This window comes from Papaver somniferum, chromosome 1 (assembly GCF_003573695.1).
Source record: "Papaver somniferum cultivar HN1 chromosome 1, ASM357369v1, whole genome shotgun sequence".
Classification (NCBI taxonomy): Eukaryota; Viridiplantae; Streptophyta; class Magnoliopsida; order Ranunculales; family Papaveraceae; genus Papaver; species Papaver somniferum.
This window is the reverse complement of record NC_039358.1, coordinates 206,784,578-206,809,645: the sequence shown is the minus strand read 5'-3', so window position 1 is coordinate 206,809,645 and position 25,068 is coordinate 206,784,578. Positions and strand designations below refer to the sequence as shown.

Here is a 25,068-nt window from a genome sequence, read left to right as displayed (position 1 = left end):
AATAGAGATCAAAATTCACATAGATAACATACACAGGTTGTTGTCCACGAATTTTATTTGTTTTTTTAATTTCCCATAGCCGTTTTAAAAACAACGAAAAGCTATGGATTTAAAAAAAAAAACAAGAATGCTGTTAAACTGGTTTAATACTATCTTCATCTGAGGCAAGTTTTAAAATGTAACCCAAAGTACGAGGAACAAGATGTAGGAGTGCAGGTTGACCAAGCCCATCCATCAAGTGTGAGGATGAGACCTGCAATCAAGAGAATATCTATTGTCAACAAGATATCCATGAGAGTTTATTATTCTAGTGTATCAGTAGAGTATGCAACGGAAAGATGCATTTTAAAAGTAAGATGAAATTAACAGAAGAAAAGAAGTATATGCAATGGGAAATAGAGCAGCAAGACTAAGTAGTAGGAAATATAAAGAAAGGGACCCACAGACGCCATAGCCTATCGTCAACCAAAGAAAATATCCATCAAGGATACCCTTGTTACTCGATCTGTCATATCTGCATCAAACAAGCTCAGGCATGTGAAAAACTATAAACAAAAGAAAACCATGATTAGAGTAAGACTGGTCTAGCACTATCAGGTAAAAACTACAATAACCACAGATATTAAAACTCATTAACAATAAGGCCAGTAGCTCGGATACATATTGGGAGGTTTTATATTCACGCAGAATGTGCAACACTGGTAGCATTTGAATAGGAGCTACAGTTATCATAATTTCCTACTCTTCTACCTTTATATGTTTTTCAATATCACATGAAAATAGTAATCTAATTAATAATGTTGGTCAAAATTTATTACTAAGGTTTCTCTTCATATGGCTGTTGTCTGCAGAAGTACAGTTTAGTACATTTTGCTATAACAGACATAACCAGGCAAAAACTGATAGATTTGGTAATATCATGCTACATATGGTTCTTTAGAAAAATAACAAATAATTCTGACACGGAAATAAGAGCAGTACCTAAAGGCAAATGCAACGAGTAAACCAGGAAAGATAATATCTCCGAAGCCAATCATATCATATCCACCCCATGGAACAAAAAATCTAGGGATCCTCAAAAGCATAGGAATGGCTTCTCCACTATTGTTACCTTGAGCAACCTACAGATAAAAGAAACACATGCGTAAACAGATGATGAATTGCCACTTGTTTAAAGCTGTCACAAGGGATTTGGAGACTGGACTTGGAAGAAACTGTTAGCATCAAATATAGCTAACTTACACAAAGAGAAAGATCAACCAGGCCCAGGAGGAAGATTTTGGAGGGACATAGTCATTAAATGCTAAAATTTTCTGCAACTAAGAAACATAAATTTCATAGAAGAGAACTCACCGCAATCATAACACTTTCGTTGAAGATGAGTGGAGATCCAAAGACCGAAAATATATATGCACATGAAAGAAGTACTGAATCAACCTGATTTTGGAATATAAAAAAGAAGCAATAGCTGAGAAATGTGAGTTGAAGAAACAAATGAGACATATGGAATCAACAACTAGAACTCAGATATTTCTTAACCATGTGCCAGCAGTGTGTAAAGTACGATAGTTATCCTATTTTTTCTCTTTCTTAAACCAAGCCGCCAGTGTGTTATACATCCCCATATATACAATAGTTATCCAGTATTGACTATTGAGGGTCATGTATAGAAAAATTCCCACAATAGGAGTAAATACAAAAGGTAGCTCTTGATGCATCAGAACTAAACCTCTTGTAAACCGTGATTTCCAAGACCTAGGTGATAATATAATTTTCAAACAACATGAAGATAACAACACCAGAAAATATAAAACTTTTGACAAACCAAAAACCAACCGTATAGGAGATATGTACATGCACCAATTTTAACATTTCTAGTTCCAAAACTAGTAATCTGTACGCCCCAATATATATCAAGTGTTTATTAACTAACCTAGTACAGCGAAATAAGAAATATGAAATATCAAGTGTTTATTAACAAACTAAGTACAGCGATATAAGAATGGACTAAAAGCAAACTTTTGTCTGCAGACACCAAACGCAATATGGATAATTATAATTTATCATAATTTCTTTTTATGTTTTCATCTTAACTAAAACTGATTACTACATTCCCAGAAAAGGTCTTTCAATGCAATGCGGAGGCAAAAAATCAGAGCTTGTTCCTTAATGCAAGTTTCAGACCAAGAGAAGAGGTAACAACGTATGACTAATGCTTTGCACGAAACTGAAAGATCAACTACGGAAAGAACGAACCTTTGGTGTCAGCTGATCACAACTTTCATGGCCTTGGCACCTTGCTCAGAAGCAATAATCTCCGACCAAAGAGTAGTCCCGACGGCCATCGGAAATAAAAATATCACTGAAATGTCTACAAGTGGGCGGTTTGGAGAGTACAATAGAGCTCCACTACATTGCAACCATATTCAAATTAGACGGAATGTTATATGAATTAAAAGGAGAAAGGAAACAAATGTTACAAATAATAGATGGGTTGAATGAAGACTAAGATGGTGTATATTTATAATTAATGGTCCATGAAACAAAAAATACTACAGAAAGGCCTAAACTAACGACAGTACACATCCAAGACTCATACCTCTCTTTAAATAAAACCTCTGTTTTGTACTGTTGTGTTGTTATTTCTTGCTTTTCCATCTTAAAGACGTGCTACTAGTTACATATGGGCTCTAGCAAAACCTATCTTCTCTATATGTAAGAATTAAAAGGATTCGCCCATGGTCCACGGACATTTGTCAACTACCTTTTGCATCTAATAACTATTTAAAAAGCAAGACTTTCAAGTGAAACTCATAACCTGCCTTGAAAAGTAAGTAGACTTTGACTAATCTTGCGAACAACAAATTTCACGCATCAATTCAAATTGACTTTAATCCAAATGATTACAACAAAAACTTACCCAGCCCTCCGGCTAACATTAATCGTTTCATAGTCTCTCCTGTCGACTTCGCGAAATCATGACAACAGGAATCCTTATGTTTATGGAAGCATCATTTTCAGATGACCCATTTTGTAAAGATCTGCCAGAAAGTATATGTGGGAAAACATATAAGGGATCTACTCAACACAGGGAAAAATGAATGATCCTAGAGCATTCAAAAGATAAACAACTTCGAATAACTAATTTTATTGGGACATGAGGTGAGGCATGCCTTCATTATCAATGATCACCAATAACCCAGATGCCACCTGATTCAGCAACTTCTGCTTTCATTGTAAAGGCACAATCTCTGGTGTATACAGTGCAATTAGAATTTGACAACTGAATAAGGTTGAACAAAACATGATCTACAACAACAATTGATCATTTCAAAAGAAAATAATACAGTAGCCATGCTAATTTTGTACATAAGATAGCTCAATAAATTTCCAAACCATATAGCGTTGAAAAAAATGTCACTTAAACCCTTCCAGCACTTAGATTCCCTAATATCAGTCAAACAATTCCTCCCAACAAATGAACCTAGCGGTCTAATCCCAGAGATCCGTATTTTTAAAAGATTTAAAACTCAACTCATCTACTTATCCTCATTTATGCTCTCCGCATTTCAGAAAACAAATCAATCTATTAAACTTTCAAGTGATTTTACTTCAAATTATTCTAATTTAGCACAATTATGAAGCGAAACCTAGAATTACAAGATTTAACACAAACTATCAAAAAAACAACAAAAAATTCAGATTGAGTAACAAAATCGACAATACTACTACTAGTAACAGTAGTGATGGGAAGTCATACCAGTTAAATTGTTATTGCATGAAGCGGATTTATGAGCGATTCGATCACCGTGAGGAAATTCATAAGCAGATGAAGAAGAGCCATTGGTGCCGGCGGTGTGACCTAGACTTCCTCTTTATTTTATTTAGCCGTGTTTTGTGTTTCTCATTTCGGAGGGAAGTGAACCTGTAACGGAAATTGAACCGTGTTTTTGGCCCGTTTTCCTTTTCCAAGTCGGGGGCACGGTATCATTCTAAACTGGAAAATTTCTTGTTTGGTCCTAAGCCCATAAGGTTATTTATAGGAGGGTCCAACCGGATTTTATTCTTATCCTAGAGTCCAAAGTTTTTTGAAAACATGGAAATGACTAATATATCCTACTGGTTAAATATGTGTGAAATAACATACTTCTACCAAATCGAGATTTTATTTATCGGGAGGTCCAAATTTAATTAAAACATATAAAATACCACAAATTTGAGTACATATTTGCTACATTTGTGTTACAAATTTGAGTACATATCTGCGACACTGCTTACAAATTTGAGTACATATCTGCCACCATGCTTAAAATTTGAGTAAATATCTGCTGCACTTTTTACAAATCTGAGTACATATCTGCTGCACTACTTACAAATCTGAGTATATATCTGCCGCACTGCTTACATATAAAGTGTGTATCCGTTGGACATATGGAACCTGTAAATGTGATCAGAATATAACAATATTAAAACACATCAACAAAGCTACCATCTATTTCAGTATTTCGCACACGTACTCATGGGTCAAACAAAAAAAAGTGGCAAAACTATGAACAAAACAAAATCAAAAGAAGTTTCTATCAGTACGTCATATACGTACTGCAGATTCATAAACTAAAAACTCAATTGCATGTCAAGAAGTGATGGATCCATGAATATAACCGAATCAAAGCACATATTTTAGTATCTCACATACGTACTCATGGATCAAACCAAAAGAAGTAGCAAAATTGTGAATAAAACATAATTAGAAGAAGTTTATATCAGTTTGACATATACGTACTGCGGAGTCATGAACTAAAAACTGAACTTCATGTCAAAGAAGTGGCCAAACTCAATTGCATGACAAGAATAGGTGACAGAACTATGAAAAATAAGAGGATCGGAACAGATATTATAGTATTTCGTATATGTACTGACGGATAAGACTAAAAAATGAGACAAAGCACATCCAAATAGCATTTCCTATCAGTATGCGATATATGTACTGAAGATTCATGAACAATAAATCAGCTGCATCACAAGAATAGGTAATAGATCTATGAAAAATAAGAGGATCGAAACAAATATTACAGTATTTCGTATATGTACTGACGGATAAGACTAAAAAAGGTGACAACACTTCAGTATCATACATACATACTCATGGATCGAACAAACAAAACTGGAAAAACTTCGAATAAAACAAAATCAGAAGAGTACGCCGTATATGTACTGTCAATTCATACCAAAAAAACACTGTAAAAAACTGAAACCAAACCTATAGATGCATAGTAAACACAGATTAACAGTACGTCATATACGTACTGATGGTTAATACACAAAAGCAAATTGAAACCAAACCAAAAGCCAATAAAATGAAACTAAAATATCAGATCTACTAACGAAATGAACATAAAACATGATTTTATAACTAGATCTGAACTATTTTCATCAAAAACCACCAGTACATCATATACATACTGATGATTAATGTACAAAATCAAACTAAAAACAAATCAAAGACCAACAAAATGAAATTAAAATATCAGATCTACTAATGAAATGAACATAAAACATGATTATCTATCTAGATCTGAAGTATTTTTTATCAAAATCGAAGTAAAAAAATTAAAAAATCAAGCATGAATATCGTAAGAACAAAAAATCCACCTACCGATTACACTTGCAGAGCTCGAACTCATGAATCGAACTCACGAATCGAACAAGGACCTCAAATAATCTTCACTTGCAGAGCTCTTCTCTGAAAACATAAATTGAGAGAATGAAAAAGAAACGAACGTCTCTATCCGCTTTTATATAGTGTGGGGTGTTTTGGGAATTATGATAATACGTCACATGTGTCCCGCACGTGTACATGACTTGGGCTTAAAAAATTAGGTCCAGTTTCATGTTTTCTTTTAATTATGGACCTATGCTTACTGGGCTTTAGTGGGTGGACCTATCACTAATTAGTATCACTAAACTAGTACCTATAGGTAATTCCTACTTCTAAATAAATATGGTACTGGGACTGGAATTAGAGGTTGCCAAGAATCCTCCCACCTTCTAAAAATATATCAACACTCGTATAGTATATAACGACATAGAGGGCCTGAGGACATTCGTTCATTCAAATAGCTGTGTCATTCAAAAACAAAGGTTAGGCTTAGTAGAGTTTGCAAGAACAATGGGTGATATTAAGCCCGACCAAAAGGTACATCTTCTTTTTGCGGCAAAACAAAAATCAAGCTATTCTTCTTATTATGGTCGACGTATGCATCAACTTTATCAGGGGGAATATGATGAGAAGAAGAATAACTTAAGACTCGGCGAGCAACTCTCCCGCAATGCGCTTACACTGCTCGGTGATCCTGGTATCGTGGATAAAGAATCCGGGACTTATCGTCCCATGGTTGGCTCTCACAGGGGTTTGGTTTGTTTCCATGCGACGCACGACGATGTCCATGATTCCGTCTATATCTGTAATCCTTTCACCCAAGAAACCGTCCTTCTTCCTCCGCCGTCGTCAACTTCTGATCTTTACGGAGGTTTCGTGGTGAGTGGATTTGGTTATCTTTATTCAACTAATGAGTTCAAGGTTGTGAGAATCCACTATGGAAGTAGGCCTTCCGATGGTGGTCAAGTCCATGTATACACTCTTGGTGACAAGAGGGTGGAGAATCAAAGACGAGATAAAGTATTACCCTTTAAGTAAAGGATCAATTGGAGTTCTCTATGATGGAGCTCTTCATTGGATAGACTACCACGGCACAAAGATTGTAGCTTTTGATTCGGCAGATGAAACGTTCCGACCGGCGCCCATTCTACTCCCGCCTTGTTTTCCCGACTATTACGGGCACCAGTTGATGATGTTAGGAGGGTGTTTATCTATTGTTTTCATGAAGTCTTTCGAAACTGATATATATTCATTGTTGGAAACTGAAAACAGAAGAGGTCGCAAAGTTTGGAGGTGGAGTAAAGAGTTCATTATATCTTCAACGCGAGATTTAAAACTTTCACCCTGTTATCCATTTTCCATTACGGGAGAAGATAAACTTCTCATGTTCAAAGGAAACGTAAAGTCGTGGAGCCTTTGTTGTTATGACGCCAAAACAGGCACTTTAGAAGAATTTGTGGATGATGAAGTTGAGATATTTAAAGAATTTCAAGTAATTCCATATGTGAAGAGCAACGTGTCATTGAGAGTGCTAGAGCCTGACCTGCCAGTTCTTTGGGATCAGAGGATTAGTTAGTTAACACCCTGTTGGGGCATAGTTTTCATTAGCCTGACGAGGATAACAGAATTTGCCTCCTAGTTTCTGTTTTTTTGTTTGATTTAATTAGGTAGTGAAATGGCATTGGTGTTCTTAAAGTTTCTTGTTTATGATTCCTCTTTGAATAATGCCTTTGATTTCATTCTTGTGAAATGGCCCTTGGATCATGTTACTCATATATGTGAAACCTCGCATATCAATCTGATAGCCAACCCTCTAGATGTCTCTTTTTCTTCTGTAGCATGTTTCATTCAAGTAATAAGTCCATTTAATACTAAAGATTGGTATATTACAACTGGACTTGTGGGTCGTGTAATTGATTTACTTGGGCAACGATGTAGAAGAATTCAATAAGAACCAGAATACCAGACATGATGTTATTTTGTTAATTTTAATTTTATCCGTTATTGAGCAAAAAATAATATCTTTTTTTACCAAGAATCTCACCCACCAACGCGTGCATGAACCAAGTAGAGAGGGCTATACAATCAGAGTCACTCTGTTCCCAGAGAGAAAATATGTTGTTCTCACAAAGCTGGTGAGAACAAAATAACGTATGTATAGCTAATCAGACTGTTACATACAGATAACAGATTTGTTGAGATTTCTTCCCACTTTACCTTGGGTGAACAAACTGGGATTCAGGTATAATCATCACATTAGTTCCTGCACAATTGATTTGGTATAATCCAGTTATATGCTAAGACAGACTGTGGTGTGTTCCCCCAACCTTCCAATTTGAATATCGACAAGCTCAATCACAATCTTGTATGCAGGTAGCTTCAGGAGATCGATCTATGGAGTCTGCTGCTGCCTGTTATCTATAACCTTCCATCTCTAGAGATACAGTTAACCTAATATGCTCAGGCTTCGCCTAAAGGATCTCTAGATAATGATTCAGAGGACCCATAGTTCCAGAGATGTTTCAGCTCACCTCTAAGCCAGCCTAATACGATTATAACCCCTGAACAAAAGAGTAGAAAATATCAGGAAATTGTATGTTAGCTTAAACTGGTTTAATGCTATCTTCATTTAAGGCAAGTTTTAAAACGTACCCAAAGTACAAGGAACAAGATATAGGAGTGCAGGTTGACCATGCCCATCCATCAAGTATAACCCAACATATGTGAGGACGAGACCTGCAATCAAGAGAATATCTATTGTCAACAAGATATCCATGAGGGTTTATTATTCTAGTGTATCAGTGGAGTTTGCAAAGGAAAGATGCATTTAAAAAAGTAAGATGAAAGGAACAAAGGAAAAGAATCATGTGCGATGGGAAATAGAGTAGTAGGAAATATGAAGCAAGGGACCCACCAATGCCATAGCCTATCGTCAACCAAAGAAAATATCCATTCAGGATACCCTTCTTACTCGATCTGTCATATCTGCATTAAACAAGCTCAGGCATGTGAAAAACTATATATAAATAAAAGAAAACCACAATTAGAGTAAGACTGATCTAGCATTATCCGGTAAAAACTACAATATCCACAGATATAAACTCTAACAATAAGGCCAATAGCTCAGATATGTATTGGGAGGTTTTATATACATGTAGAACGTTGAACACGGGTGAGCTACAGTTTGTCATAATTTCCTACTCTTATACCTTTATATAACTTTCATATCACATGAAAACAGTAATCCAATTTGATAATGTTTGTCTCATATAGCTCTTGTCTGCAGAAGTACAGTTTAGTACATTTTGCTACAACAGACTTTAACCAGGCAAAAACTGTAGATTGGGTAATATCATGCTACATATGGTTCTTTAGAGAAGGTAACAAATAATTCTGACAGACGGAAATAAGATCAATACCTAAAGGCAAATGCAACAAGTAAACCAGGAAAGAGAATGTCTCCAAAGCCAATCATATCATATCCACCCCATGGATCAAAAAATCTAGGGATCCTCAAAAGCATAGGAATGGCTTCTCCACCACTATTGTCACCGCGAGCAACCTACAGATTAAAGAAACACATGTAAAAACCCAATACTATATTCTATGTTCCTTCTCCACATGAAATTAAAGCTGTGACATGGGATTTGGAGACTGGGCTTGGAAGAAACTGTTAGCACCAAATATAGTTAACTTACACAAAGAGAAAGATCAACTAGGAGGAAGATTTTGAAGGGACGTAGTCATTAGATACTAAATTTTTTGCAACTAAGAAACATAAATTTCATAGAAAAGAACTCACCGCAATCATTACACTTTCGTTGAAGATGAGTGGAGATACAAAGACCCAAAATATATCGTATACAAATGCACATGAAAGAAGTACTGACGCAACCTGATTGGTAAAAACAAAAAAGCAATAGCTGAGAAATGTGAGTTCAAGAAACAAAACAAAATACACACTTGGTACCTTTATATTTGGTAGACGTGCCATTTGCAGTACTGTTATCATCAAACAGATTCCCTGGCAACAAAAAGAAGAAATAGTATAGGTTAGCAACAAAACCACGGTAGTTGAGTTTCATGAATCAGATTTCCCTGCCAAACAATACACAAAAGCAGTTTAAAGTTCTTCCATGATAAATATTAAGCATTTCTTTTGGAAAAGAATGATCGTTCTCCTTACACAGATATACGGGCATAGTTAAAAAGGAACCGTCACCGATATAAATGAGAAATACGAAATCAACAACCAGAATTCAAATTTTTCTTAACCATGTGCCAGCTGTGTGTAAAGTATGATAGTTGTCCTATTTTATTTCTTTCTCGAACAAGGCTGTCAGTATACATCCCCATAACATCGTATTATATTCCCAAAATAGAAGGACTATATACAAAAGGTAGCTCTTGACGCATCAGAACTAAACTTCTTGTAAATCGTGATTTTCAAGACCTGGGTGATTATATAAATTGCAAAGAACATGAAGACTTTTGACAAACCAAAAACCAACCATATAGGAGTTATATACATGCACCACTTCTAATATTTCTAGCTTTGAAACAAGTAGTCGGTATGCTATCTCAAGTGTTCACTAACTAAGCAAGTACAGCAAAATAAGAAATAAGAACGAACTAAAAAGCAAACTAAAATTGAAGAGGTGAGAAACTTACAAGAACATCTTGGCCAACCCATGCATATGATACATGCTGATTTGCAGCCCAAAATATGGCAAATGCTAGACAGAATGGCAATACCCCCATAGAAAGAACTGTTACCTCCCCAAGACAAGGAAGGTTTACTTTCTTATCCCCAGAATTCTTGAATATCCTGGTAGACAGATGCACAATACTAAGATGAGAAAAAAGCTATATAATGGCATGTCAAAGTAGTTGCTATAAATGGGTCATCGTTGACCTACCTTAAAATCACTGTAACTAAGCAAGCGTGCATTCCCTGAAAGAAAAGAAAAAAACATCACCGAGTAAAGTTCAGCAATCAAGTTAATTACTCTTTACTATTTACACAAATATCAATGATGGCTGACCCATGGTCAAGGTTTACTTTCCTTCAGCAGTGGGAAAAGTTCTAATTCTAAAACAGTCTGGGAGGCATGCCAATTCATTATAATGTAACAGAGTTTGAAGTAACTACAGCTACGGATAATATTACGTTCGGACCTGATGCATAGTGGACATTAGTACAAAAAGATTACCAACATTAGCAGAATTTCAGACCACTAATGTTTTCAGTAATTCCCAACGAAAATTAAAAGGTATCATATAAAACACGAAGTCGACCTCCATACAACTAAGATGCTTTTATGCCCATGAAATCCATATATGATGGTATGGAAAGCATCTGAATTACAACTTTTATTCTTACCTTCCATGAATGCATAATGTACGTCTATTAGGTTTTATACCGTTCGATTTCAAATTTGATTTAAAACTTTTTTGAGTATAAAGACTTGCAGATTCATAACAATACACGAAAAAGAAACATGGGTGGTGATTAATAAAGTTTCTTGCTTGTAACATGTGCATTATGTGGCAAAGTAAACAATGATGCCTTCAGCAAAAGATCAAGAAGCACAAATGTTTCTACCTCGTTTCTCTCGGTTCACCTCTCCAATCATTAAATGCAAAAATAAGTATCCCAACTAGACGAAGTTACGAAGGTCTTATACTTAGAACACCAATGTCTCAGTCATGAAGCAAACCTTTACAATTGATGCCCAATGATGGAAGCAACCATTTGGTCAAATTTTGATCAAACAGATACGTAAGGAGGAAATTCTAAAAAAAAACTCTGTACCTCAGATCCACCAATGCAAAATAGTACAATCAGCACCCAAATAAACCACGCCGACATAAAGAAGTACAGTAGCATCAGAAAGACTGATGCCACAATGACAAATACCACAGCACCACTGGCATTGATATCAAAAACCTCCTTAGCAGAGTCATCTTTGACAGACTCAGCAGCAGAAGAGACCTGTGGAATCAAGAAACAAAACAGGATTTAAAAATTGCATCTCCCTGACTCATTTCCACAGCAACAGAAAAGCAGAGAAATTTGGATCTCAAGAATCCTATTGAAACATGAACAAATAAATAAAATTCAGGCCAGTATATTAGATCTATGAAGCTAACTCTTCTCAGAAGCCACTTAGTTTTCCTTCAGAAGGCATTGATTTGTTTTAGTTTCTTTTCATCCAAACATGGAATCCTTTTAAGGCTTTGCACGAAGCTGAAGGATTGATAAAGAAAAGAACGAACCTTTGGTGCCAGCTGATCATAACTCTCGTGACCTTGCTCAGAAGCAATAAACTCCGACCAAAGAGACGCACAGACAATAGTCCCAACAGCCATCAGCCATAAAAATATCACTGAAATGTCTACAAGTGGGCGGTTTGGGGAGTATAACAGAAGCTCCACTACATTGCAACCGTATTCAAATTAGATGGAATGTTATATGAATTAAAAGGAGAAAGTAACACATGTTCCAAATAATAGATGGGTTGAGTGAAGACTAAGATCATGTATATTTGTATCCAATGGTTCAAGAAACAAAAATATTACAGAAAGGCCTAAACTAACGACATATACCTCTCTTTTCTAGAACTATGAATGAAACCCTAAAACGAAACCTCTGTTCTGTACTACTGTATATTTATATCCAATGGTTCAAGAAACAAAATATTACAGAAAGGCCTAAACTAACGACATATACCTCTCTTTTCTAGAACTATGAAAGAAACCCAAAAATGAGACCTCTGTTCTGTACTACTGTTTGTTATTTCTTGCTTTTCCATCTTAGAGATGTGCTAACATACGGATTCTAGCTAACCTATCTTCTCTATATGTATGAATTAAAAGGATTCGCACATGGTCCAAGGACATTTGTCAACCACCTTTTGCATCTAATAAATATTGACAAAGCAAGACTTTTAGTGGCATGGCAATAAACAAATGGAATACGGTTCATTATCTTATACACAAATATAAGTGGAACTCAATACCTGCCCTGAAAAGTAAGTGGCCTTTCACTAATCTTGCGAACAACAAATTCCATGCATCAAGTCAAACTGACATTAAACCAATAGATTACAACAAAAACTTACCCTGGCTTCCATCTAACATTAATTGTTTCATAGTCTCTCCTGTCGACTTTGCGATCATGACAACAGGAATTGTTATGTTTGTGGAAGTATCATTTTCAGAACACACCATTTTGTAAAGATCTGCCAGAAAAATATGTGGGAAAACATACAAGGGATCTAATCAACACAGGGAAGATGAATGATTCTAGAGCATTCAAAAGATAAATAACTTCAAATAACTAATTTGATTGGGCCATCAGGTGGGAATACCTTCATTGTCATTGATCACCAATAACCCAGATGCACCACCTGATTCAGCAACTTCTGCTTTCATTGTAAAGGCACAATCTCCTCGTGTAGACAGTGCAATAGAATTTGATAACTGAAACAGGTTGAACAAAACATTGTTTTACAACAACAATCGATCATTTCAAAAGAAAACAAAAGAGCAGTCATGCTAATTTTATATTGGGATAATATTACATAGAAGGAGTCAATTATTTACCATAATTCAGACACACCATAGAGTGAAGAGTATCAAGTGAGACAGTTCTAGAATCAGCAGAAAGAATGTCTGTCAAGAATAATAAGTAATATCATGCAACTCTAATCAACCTTTGCAAAGCTTGATCCCACTCAGATACAACCTAAATGCTTCTGTTATACAGTTAACATACTATTACGCAATTCAAACTAATGTATTAACATCTTATGCCATGTGCAACATGATTTCAGAAGCTCGGTGTAAAATATAAGATAAAGAATTACATTTGAGGTTGAACTTGAGCAGCAATTTAAGGGGTTTGCGAAAGCGGCAGGATATCGAAGAGCATTTTCTGCATGTGCTGGCAAGAGAGCACCAAAGGCAGCACCTAAACCAACTACACTTTCAACTTTGGTATCATTTACCCACATCATCAGCTTTACCTGAAAATGAAATACCGGAAATACTTCAGATCAACTGCTAAATGTAAGGGGAAAGGAACAGATTAAAAAACGTATACATTGACTACGTAGCTTAGATACGAAAAAAAACAAGTGCATCATCTTTCTGTGTAAAATGACTTATATGATTTAAAATAACATCTTCCCAGATCCAAACCACACTCACATTGCAAGGAAATCCACTACACAAAAAGAAGCGTTGGAACAGGAACTGAAAATGCACATGCTAGGGACAAACATTCTATTTCTTACAAGTTAGAGAGGAAATGTACCATTTGTTTGTACACAATACAGCTCAATAAATTCCCAAACGATACAGGACTAAAATAACTGACATATACTTCTTGACTTCACTTCAACCCTTACAGCAGTAAGATTCCCTTAAATCAGTTGTACGATGACCTTAGTGTACTTTAATCCCAAAGATCTGAATCGTTTAAATATTTAAAATTCAACTCATATGTTTCAGTTATGTCCTGGTTATTATGTTTTAACCACTGCACCTTCACTACCAATGTTGAATAACAATAAGTCCACTTATATCCTCATTTATGCTATACACATTTCATAAAACAAATCAATCTATTAAACTTTCAAGTAATTTTACTTCAAATTGTTCTAATTAAAAAGCACAATTAGAAAGTGAAACCCTAGAATTACAAGATTTAACACAAATTATCAGAAAAACAACAACAACGAACTCAGATTGAGTAACAAAATCAACAATACTACTAATAGTAGTGATGGAATCATACCAGCTGGAAATTGTTATTGCATGAAGCGGATTTATGAGCAAGTCGATCGCCGTGAGGAAATTCATAAGCAGATGATGTTAAAGAGGAGATGACAAGGAAATGAAGAAAGACTAGACGAATTGCAGCAGCAGCAGAAGAATAAGCCATCGTCGGTGTGACCTAGATTTCCTCTTTTTTCACCAAGAGCGAATGAATGAAAGAAGAGAAGAAGAGAGATCTTCTTCTTCTTATAGTGTTTTTTTGTGTGTTGTGACTGAATAAACTTGTATGAGCAAGACTTTTAAGCGGATTTGTTGGTCGGTAATTTTTATTTTATTCTTTTTGTTTAAAAACGTTTTTTTTAACCTTGTTTTCGTTTTTTTCTCAACTAACATTCGCATTTCGATGAATTTATTATCTGGAGGGAAATTCCGTAACGGAAGTTCGACCGGTTTATTGGCACGACCAATTTGTTTTACATTTTGGAATATGGGCATCTCAACCTAGATTGATATAGCGTACTTTCTTGTGCACCAGAACTGCCATTGCTCGTAATGTTTGCTAGTTATTTGCAGTTTATCACTGTACTGACATTTGATAGCAGATTTTCTTTCAACCAATTGGTTGCATGATAAAATGATTGGCATTCAGTATTAAGCGCTGAAGAAGCCCATCCCGAGCCTTCCGCAAGATACGAGAAGGATTGTTGGTTGACCTAATATATAGTATGAAAGCATAACCGATGGATAAGTTTGTTTCCTTACAAAAAATGTCAACAAAGATGATCTAATCCATCATAATTGATGGGTGTTTAGGTCATGCATTTTGATGGATGGGATAAAGCCTTGTAGATTTGGGATAATTAGATTGGAAGAAATTACTCATTTCTCGATCAGGATGGTTGGAGAATTGGGGGTGTTTTCGTAGAGGGTTATACATCTATGTTTCCAGCTGAGCCATATAATGTAATCGGTTTTACTAAAAAGCGGGCCAAAGGTTTGAGAGTTTATCAGCTACACAATTGTTAATGGAGTCCTGATTGTGACTAAAAGCAACTGAAGCTAGCATGTAGGGATTAAGAATCCTTGTTATAGATAGTCCTCTATTTATAATGATAATTGAGGGTAGGTTGCTTTCATCTCAAGCAATTATTACTTGCGTTCCTAAGTAAGTTTATGAACTGGTTGCCATGTCGTGAATTACTTTGATCCCGAGTAATCTCAATGCTTTTTTTTTTTCTTTTCTTTTTGCTGAATCACATTTTTTAATTAATTGAAAGGCAAAAGCCAAGCTAAAAGGATTACAGGAGTGACACTAAAGCTCAAAAAAAAACAAAGGAAACTAAAAAAACAGAAGCTAAATACAAGCACCCTCTTTACATACTTAACAAAATATGTAGTAGACTACATCCGGCATTTCAATTCTCCTAAGGAAAGAAGGTCTCCCCATGTGCATAATTCTTGCACCAGCTTCAAGCACCACACTCTTTTTAGATAAAGTCTCAGTTGAAAAATTGACTTCTCTGAAACAGTGATCAAAATGAACTTCTTCCAGGACATTAACACATTCATCCATCTTGCTCTAACAAACCAAGGTACAATCCCTTTCTTAAACAAATTGATCACAGACAAATAATCAGACTGCATTATCACTTTTTTGCATTTTAGATATACTTCCCATTCCAATGCACACAGAACTGCATACACTTCTGCTATAAAATTAGTTGCAATTCTTATACCACCAGAAAGTGTACCTATCACCTGACATTCACAGCCTCTTGCAATAATTCCAAATCCTGTTGTTCCTGGATTTCTAAATGATGCTCCATCACAACAGAAAAAAGTATATCCATTTGATGGAGGTCTCCAATAACAATCAGTTGTCCCATTATATTTGATACTTCTATTTCCAAGTTTAAAAAATGAGATTACCTGATTATCATAATTATGTCCCCATCTATTACCTTTCATTCTGTAGCCTCCCTCATGAACCAGCTGATATTTCCTACTTCTAAATTTATTGATGTTAGGCTTCATTTCACCAAAAATCTTTTCATTTCTTTGAAACCATAACTCCTTCATTTTAGCACATGAAGCAGTCAACCAGATCTCCTTCACCAGAGGACTTTTGTTTTTAGTAGATGTACATATATCATCAAAAGAATATGGATTCTTGAATTCAAACACTCATTTATCCAGGTCCAGATGACAATACTGAATTTGCATTTCCAGAGTGTATGCTCCATACTGTCTTGCTCCTCAAAACAAATACAACACACTGAGGCCATTTCAAAACCTCTTTTCCTCATAACTTCATCATCAACAAACACACCTTGTTGCAACTTCCAAATATTACTAGCAATTCTTAGGTGCAAAAATGGTTTCCAAATGAACTTAGGCCATGTTAGAGATGGTTCTCTTGTTCTTACTTTTTTCACTGCAATTTTGGTTAAATTTTTTCCACTTTTATCAGCACCCCATACTCTTTGATCTTTACCACCACTAACTTCAGACAAAGCATCCATGGAAATAAAAGATTGCATCTCAACTGGATCCCACTTATTATTCTGCAATAACATATTCACCTTCATTCCAATGTTATATCTTATGTATTCATTAAGGCCTACTTCATTTATCAAAGGAGCTTCACCATACCAAATATCACACCAAACTGAGATTTCATTTTAATTTCGTACACACCACCTGACATCTTCTTTTAAATAATTCCAAGCCTATTTTAAACCTTTCCATACAAATGATTGCCTCCAATTACTGGTCCATTGCCCCTGTTTGTCTTGAAATTTAGCATGAAATAATAGTGCCCACTCTTCCTTTGAGTTTATAATTCTCCACAGCATCTTCATTAGAAGAGATTTATCAATTACTTCAATTCTTCTAATGCCAAGACCTCCTTCTGCATAAGGGGTGCACACTTTCCTCCAAGCTAATGTCTTAAATTTTCTAAAATAACTATCTCCAGTCCATAAAAAGTTTCCGATAAGTCTCTCACACACTTTGATAACTGAAGATGGCCATTTATATATAGACATATTGTATATAGGCACACAACATAATACCGATTTAAGTAGGGATGCACAACGGGTAGGGTGGGTAGGATATGGCCTATACCCGCCACCCTACCCGTTTACTGGCGGTTAAGAAAAATTTTACCCGCCATTAAACGGGTAAGATCCTACCCAACCCATTCTCTGGCGGATAGGGTAGGGTGGCGGGTATAACCGTTTTTTTTCCATGACTTTCTGAAGTCTGAAGTTCAGACTCTGAACAAGTTCAACTCCGGCCTCTTGTTCTCTGTCTTTGCTCACGGCTCTCTGGACGATCCTCCTCCAAAGAATCCCCGTCCGGCCTCCTCTTTCTGAAACTTCTATCGAGTTTTTATATCAAGTCCTGCGATCACAAGAAGTCCAACGATTAATACCTAGCAAAGTTGTCAGGCCCAGTCCGAACACCAACTCTAGTTTGCAAATTCAGGCTCTCCTGAAGTCCGACCACTCCTGCCTAACCCGACCATAGCCTCTGCTCCGTCTAGCTTCAATTCCTTCCCATATGCAAGCGTCAGTATCTTCCATTTATTCTTAGGCCCTAAAACACATTCGGTTCAGCTGCAATACATTAATTCGATCACAACAAGAAATCCCCAGCTTGTGTTCAATGCAGAAAGCCTTCTTGTTCTTCTCTTTATATATGCAGACCCAGCTGTTCAACCATCTTGAGTTCGAGTAAGCTCGATCTCATCTCGTTACAGCACCAAGGTCCAAATACCACCACCTTCTCCATACTGTTGAGATACACCCATCTTCTTCCGTTGTTACACGGCCTTGAATCGCAGGAACATCATAACATCTGAAGAGCATTAGCTTGAAGTCTCCATCTCCACTTCCGTCTTTCCGGCTAAGTTTCGGCCACAGCTCCTTTCAAATTCAGTCTCTAAACACCTCCACCAGAATTCAACCATGTACCCTGAACTTTCTCATCACCACTGCTTCTGTTCTCTTTGTTTGAACATCCATCTTCTGTCCGGCCAATCCTCAGCTCCTTCCCAGACTCGCCATAAGACCAGCATTTCCTTCTCGGACTCAACTACGTCGATTGCATCCAGATACCTATTCTAAGTTGTGACTGGGTATTTACACTTGTGACTGCTAGCATGTGCGTTTGAGAAGGAAAGGAAATTAGGTTTCTTACAACCAGAATAACAGGTCGAGTTTTTCAGCTCAAGTCATAATAGAGCATTTTTCTCTTGCTGCCGGCTATGGATTTTGTCGCCGTCGACTTAGCCATGGAACTGGCAGATTTCTGGTTACTAGTTACTAGTTTCAACGGCTACTAACGGATGTTAGATAAATAGGCGGGTATTCGGGTAGGGTAGGATAATTTCGAGCTTTACCCGTCACCCTACCCATCTAACGGCGGTTAAGAAAATCTTTACCCGTTACCCTACCCGCCAAATAGTGGGTAGGATAGGATACGGTTAAAACACTGGCGGGTAGGGTAAGATTGGAGGATATGGGTAGGGTATGTGCACCCCTAGATTTAACCAAAACCAATCTATCTTGAAAGAATAGCAGTTTACCTTTTCAAGCTGCCAGTTTGCTCTGTAGCATTTCAACAATTGGTCACACCATAACAGAAATGATTTTACCTAGTGCTAGAAGTACCCCTAAGTATTTATCAGGAAATTTAGCTAAACCCATATTAATTTGTTCACTAATTATCTATTTTCTCAGCTGAGAGGCATCATCCACAAAGCATTTACTTTTCACTCTGTTGATAATTTGACCTGAACTAGCTTGATAGTCATCAAGTAGTTTGAAAGCTTGTAATACTATTTTTTGCTCCATTACAAAAGATGAATACATCATCTGCAAAAAATAAATGTGTTGGATGTATTCCTTTTTTAATAACCATTGGCAGTATTTTACGTTTTTCAACTAAAGCAAATATATTCCTACTCAGCACATCTTCCATCAACACAAATAGAATTGTAGATAATGGGTAACTCTCAAGCCTCTTCCAAGTGAAAAGAAACCACATGGACCCCCATTAACCATCACAGATATTCTTGCTGATTCAAACAAATTAATTAACCATTCACACCAAGCTGAAAAGAACCCATACTTCTGTAACACCTTAATAAGAAATTCCCAACTCACAGAATCATAGGCCTAAGATATGTCTAATTTAATCCCAACATTGCCACCTCTTCTTTTGAATTTCATCTCATTTACTAATTTTGAATCTAACAATACTTGATCATGGATACTTCTTCCTTTAATATATGCCACTTGCTAAGGTGAAATCAATTTCTCCATGAAAAGACCCATCCTTGTTGTTATTATTTTTGTGAAGATCTTAAAGATTACATTACTCAGACCAATTGGTCTAAACTGATTGCAGTTCCTGCACCTTGAGTCTTTGGTAATAAAACTAGAAAACTTGAATTCATGCCCTTGGGAATAAACCTTTTTCTCCAACAAAATTTAATAGCAGCTACTAGATCATTTTGAATAATATCCCAACAACTTCTATAGAAAATACCTGAGAAGCCATCGGGCCCTGAAGCACTATCTGGATCCATATCAAATACAATGTTTTTGATTTCTTCAACACCAGGAGTGTCATCCAATTTCTGCTGATCTTCCTCAGTGATTACTTTTGGAACAACCTCCAATAGTTCTTCAACTATGTAAACATTTTTGAATTCAAACTTGTTTTGAAAGTGATTAACTAAGGAATCTGCAATTTGATTTTGATCGGCCATCACATTACCTTCTTCATCTTCAAGCTCACATATTAGGTTTCTAGCATTTCTTATCTTCATATTTGTGTGAAAAAACTTGTGTTCGCAGATCCTTCAGTTACCCGCTTAACTCTGGATTTTTGTCTCAACAATGTATTAGCTTGTGCCTCTCTGCTAGCATTGAAGATTAATATCATCATTTTGATCTTTATTATCAGCATATTTCTGTGTCTTATGAAATGGGAAAGATGTATCTTTAGAAGATCTCTATTTTCGTCGAGTTTATAAATTATCGTAGCCATTCCTTATCAAAATAATATTCAATTAGTTTTCACTAGGTTTCTATGTTGAGGAATCAATCTTAGCCATAGATTTAAGAGTTATCACATCTCATTTTCATATTGGTATTCATGGTCAAAGGTTTTCAATTTACCAACTAGATAGTTTCTTGATACTGGCAAAATTGTTTACTTCGTGATGACATATCTTAGACTCGTATCTTGATGGTAGAGGCTTCAAAATTTTGGACATGATATTTTTTTTTGGAATAATGTTTCCTAATGCATGTGAAGCATTCACTATTCATAAAGTGTTTTTGTTAAATTCATCTAATGGCCTTCATCACTCATATGAATCCAATTCAGAAGATATTGTTTGAAAACTGACAGCATTTTCTTGAGATTTTCCCTTTAAATACGGTCTTAAGAATATCAAAATCCTACTTTTAATGTTGTACATGTGGTTATATGATGATAGAGTTCTCGAGATATAACATGGATAATTGCATTCAATCTAACGTATTTTTTCTTTGCAAGTAATTATTCCTTTTTCTTGAACTCCCTCAATTCCTTTAACTTAAACTCAGTAGCTAAGTTGTTGACAAGAACTTTTGGGTGTTCATATATCCATCTAAAACCCAAGTGTTAAAGTCACGGGATGGTAAAAAAGATTGTATTGCAATTTTCCACCACAGAAAGTTTGTACAATCAAATCTTGGTCGTATGTGAAATAAATTCAATTGAAAATAAACTGAGTTCAAATTTATAGGCTATCATCGTTACAAACACAGATTGGTATATCTATACGTGTTTGCACGCTATAATATGAAAAGATGATGAGACTGAGCAGTACACCAGTTCTTTTGTATTTAACCTATGTATACATGAAAATGAGAAAACCACCATTTTTTTGTCCGTGAACCTATATGGAAAATTCTTGTACAATCTACACGTTCGGTTACGAAACTGTATATACAATTGTTTAACAAGGTAAACCTAGTAGTACATAACTGTACATGAATCGAATTCTAACAAAAACAAGTCTTGTTATTCGTATTTCAAAACACTAATTCAACAAGAACGAGTGTTGTAGGTTCTTTACAGTTGAGGTAAAACTATCTAGGTTTAACAAACTATAATGTTTTAATTGTAAAAATATAACAATATAATGCAGAAAAGAAATAACACAAACACCAGAAGATTTGTTAACGAGAAAATCACAATATTATAGAAAAACCTTGAGACCTAGTCCAAATTTAACACACACTAGTTTAAGTTGTTACACCAATTGGATGTAGTACCTTTCAGGAAAGATAGATAAAAATCGCAAAGTTATCTTCGTCTCGGACTTTGTGATTCCTCGAGATAGATATCTGAAAACTTCTCTTAATTGATTAGTTCAAGATTGTTCTTGAGAGGTGGTTAAATATCCAGGCTTCTCAGCTAACTGAGTGTAAGTGTTCCAAATTGTGATGTTTGCTAGCTTTATCTATTGCAAACCGATTTCTAAGCCTTGATCTTTGATCTAAAAGGAAACAAAATAGACTTAGATGTTAGAGGCAGATTGGTATCAAAAGTCTTCACTTAGGTTGAAGCAACTCTTAGGTTGTAAATGACGTCAGCTAAGGGAATCAATTGCGTAGAGCCTTGCGAGGTTCAAAAGACGTAAAGAGCGCGACTTTAACTGAATCGTTTGGAGGGTGGATTTGGTCTCAACTACATTCCAGTCCGAAGTCTGATAGTAGGCTAGTGTCTGTAGCAGCTTAATGCATTTGGGTGTACAAATCAGGACAAGGTCCCGGGTTTTTTTTATGATATTACGGTTTCCTCGTTAATAAAACTTTTGGTATCTTGTGTTTTTGCTTTTCCACATTATATTATTTATCTTTCTAATAGAATTTACACAAGTATTACGTATCAATCTTAGTAAATACGTCCACATTAATTGTGCTCGATTACAAGACTTATTTTTGTAGAATTTGCATCATGATAGATAGAAAAAATAATTTCATACTTGGCAGAATTCCGATTGAATTATTTGGATACAACTAGATTGATCTTGGATACTGATTTTTTGGATCGTCCAAGTACTCTTCTAAACAATCAGGTTCACGGACTTTATTGTATAGACTTTCTGATAGAGAAGAGATAGAGAAACAAACTCTATATATACATATTTTCAAGGATCATTAAGTTGGTCTACTTACAATTATATTAGTTTTTGTCCATACAGGTTGCCGAACAAAAAACTTAAAGGTGTACTTGGTACCCTTTCCTTTTCAAATCCTTCTCAACTTCTTGTTTTCTCGAGACAGAGAAGTAGGAAACGAAATGATATCAGAAGTCGTCATATTTAGTTTTTGACAAAGGAGTCAAAATCTTAACGAAACATGTGACTCCCTCATCTACATCTCTATCAATATCCAAGTCATTTTATTAGAAAGTTCAACCAACAATTTTTCCGGAACATTTTCCACATTATCAACAAGACTTTGACGAGAAGACTCATTCAGAATGTTTTCAGGAAGATGTCCAAACCTTGATTTTCATGTATCCTGATTAGAATTCCCAACTATATAGGTGACATTGTCTGTCTTACATTCTTGATATAATAATCATCAAGAGTTGCGGTGTATTCTGGTTTCATATAGTCTCCGTTAGGGCTGAAGTTGATATGCTCATGAACCTGACTGGTATAACGTTGTTGCTCCACTAAGCACTAGCAACCGATAAAGTACCATATACACATGACGTAACTGACTGACATGATTCTATTCACTTTTCCCTAGCATAAGCAGATCCTCTAGATCGCCCAATAATGGTAGTCTCTTCACTAACACCCGACCCACCTGATTGACCAGAGCTTACCCCAGTAGCACCTGCCATCTCACTGCATGGAATCCGAGCCAATTGGAGCATTGAAAATCATCAACATCACAAATATGTGACTTATGATAAGGAAATGATATATCTTCGGAAAATTTCTTTTTTCTCAAGATTTTTCTAGATTGTCGTGGGGTATCATCCTTAGTCTCTGGCACACTAGATTAACACTCATAGGAACTAGTATTTGTTAGAGCATAACTCGGGTGAACCCACCAAGTGTTGGTATGTCAAGTTTGGTTGTCATATTTTAGTATCAAAAATCATCTAGAGTCGCTTGATTAAATACTAGAGTCAACTTCGTTTAGGTTAGACTAGAAAGTATAGGAATGTTGAGACGTACAAGTATTACTCCGAATACCTGAAGAATGTGAAGAACTAACGACAACAACGAAGACATCATCCTTCCACTTGAGGTTAGTAATATTTACTTGAAAACATAATATGCGAAGCTGTATATATATAATACTCTAGTGGTTATACTTGGTCATATACTTATGATCAAAGTTCCAAGGAAATTATTGAATTACAAAGTACAAACGCTTATAACTTCGTAAATAGGGCATCAACATAATCATTGTATTTAGTTACTTGTGTAAGATACATGTGTGGTTTCGTCCTGGAAAATATGTATTATTACATTAGTTTGAGGAAGTAGATGTACGAACTTGCATCATAATCGAAAGGAAAATCATGATTGGTCCGGTTCTTTATTGAATATCTTTTGGATGACCAATGCAAGATAACAACGTAGAACCTATCTTAACTTATGTTGAGAATTAAGCTATAACCGGTCATAGCCTATACTGTGTAGCAAGTTGTAATCGGTCACAAGCTACTTTGTGAAGCATGGTGTAATCAGTCACGAGCTACATTGGGAAGTTAGTTGTAATCGGTCACAAGCTACTTCGTAAAGCATGGTGTAACCGGTCACAAGATACATAGGGAAGTTAGTTGTAATCTGTCAAAAGTTACTTTGTGAAGCATGGTGTATAACCGGTCACAAGCTACATTGGGAATTTAGTTGTAATCGTTTACAAGCTACCTTTTGGACGCAAGGTGTAACCGATCACAAGCTAATTTGGGAAGTTAGTTGTCATCGGTCACAAGCTACTTTGGGAACCAAACTGTAACCAATCACAAGCTAACTCGGGAAGTAAGGTGTAACCGATAACAAGCTACCTATGGGAAGCATGGTGTAACCGGTCACAACCTAGTTTGTGAAGTATGGTATAACAGATCACAACTTACATTGTGAGTCATGGTAGAACCGATCCCAAGGAGTAAAACCTATTTTCCAATATTCAGATATGTTTATGTTTTGTGTGAAGCTTGGAATTAGGGTTTGCTGAGAAACTTCTAGATGTCGACATTATTTGAACATGTACATAACTCTTATCATTAATTGTTCAAAGATATTCCTTAATACTCAAGGTGATCCCAAATCGAAATATTGAAAAACATTTGATTATGATTTTCATAATATATGTTTGAATTACCAACAATTATTATTAGTTAATGTGCTACACTAATAATAGAAATTTTCTTAGGAAGTTTTCGGAAATATGGTTTGGTAATTAATTGGAAATAGGAAAACCGAAATTAGGTATTTTAATGAGTATCTTGAAAAAAAATCGGTTTGGGAATATTTCCTTGTTGTACAAACAACCTTGGTCTATAAATACTTTGAGTTTACATTTCTTCCA

The 25,068-nt window shown here is 35.8% G+C and overlaps 1 protein-coding gene and 1 long non-coding RNA gene across 3 annotated transcripts; both read right to left on the bottom strand.

Moving 5' to 3' along the window:
* LOC113314055 lies at positions 1–3,879 on the bottom strand. The gene is made up of 7 exons (XR_003342238.1): positions 3,761–3,879; positions 2,921–3,041; positions 2,257–2,409; positions 1,354–1,437; positions 982–1,121; positions 444–514; positions 1–253 (listed from the first exon to the last, which is right to left on the bottom strand). It is a non-coding gene; the product is annotated as an uncharacterized LOC113314055 (long non-coding RNA).
* Positions 3,880–7,636: 3,757 nt separating this feature from the next.
* LOC113314033 (signal peptide peptidase-like 2) lies at positions 7,637–14,729 on the bottom strand. Of its 2 annotated transcripts, XM_026562817.1 has the most exons (14): positions 14,463–14,729; positions 13,531–13,689; positions 13,033–13,144; positions 12,784–12,903; positions 11,939–12,096; positions 11,475–11,654; positions 10,579–10,613; positions 10,331–10,487; positions 9,630–9,683; positions 9,462–9,554; positions 9,079–9,221; positions 8,574–8,644; positions 8,312–8,395; positions 7,637–8,220 (listed from the first exon to the last, which is right to left on the bottom strand). In XM_026562817.1, exons 1-14 carry the CDS (start codon positions 14,607–14,609, stop codon positions 8,120–8,122), a joined length of 1,614 nt encoding a protein of 537 aa, XP_026418602.1. In that variant the 5' UTR covers positions 14,610–14,729; the 3' UTR covers positions 7,637–8,119. The 2 variants fall into 2 exon arrangements, with proteins under 2 accessions (XP_026418602.1, XP_026418595.1); XM_026562810.1 differs by having other exon boundaries at positions 9,462–9,683.
* Positions 14,730–25,068: the final 10,339 nt, after the last annotated feature.

Bases quoted from the DNA above. Each gene is read 5' to 3' on its own strand.
- LOC113314033 (XM_026562810.1), bottom strand. From the start codon at position 14,609: ATGGCTTATTCTTCTGCTGCTGCTGCAATTCGTCTAGTCTTTCTTCAT. The intron at 12,097-12,783 runs GTAAGTTTTTGT...GTTGCAATGTAG, and splicing joins AATGTTAGATGGAAGCCAGG to TGGAGCTTCTGTTATACTCC. The intron at 8,645-9,078 runs GTATTGATCTTA...TGTTTAATGCAG, and splicing joins CTTGTTGCATTTGCCTTTAG to ATATGACAGATCGAGTAAGA.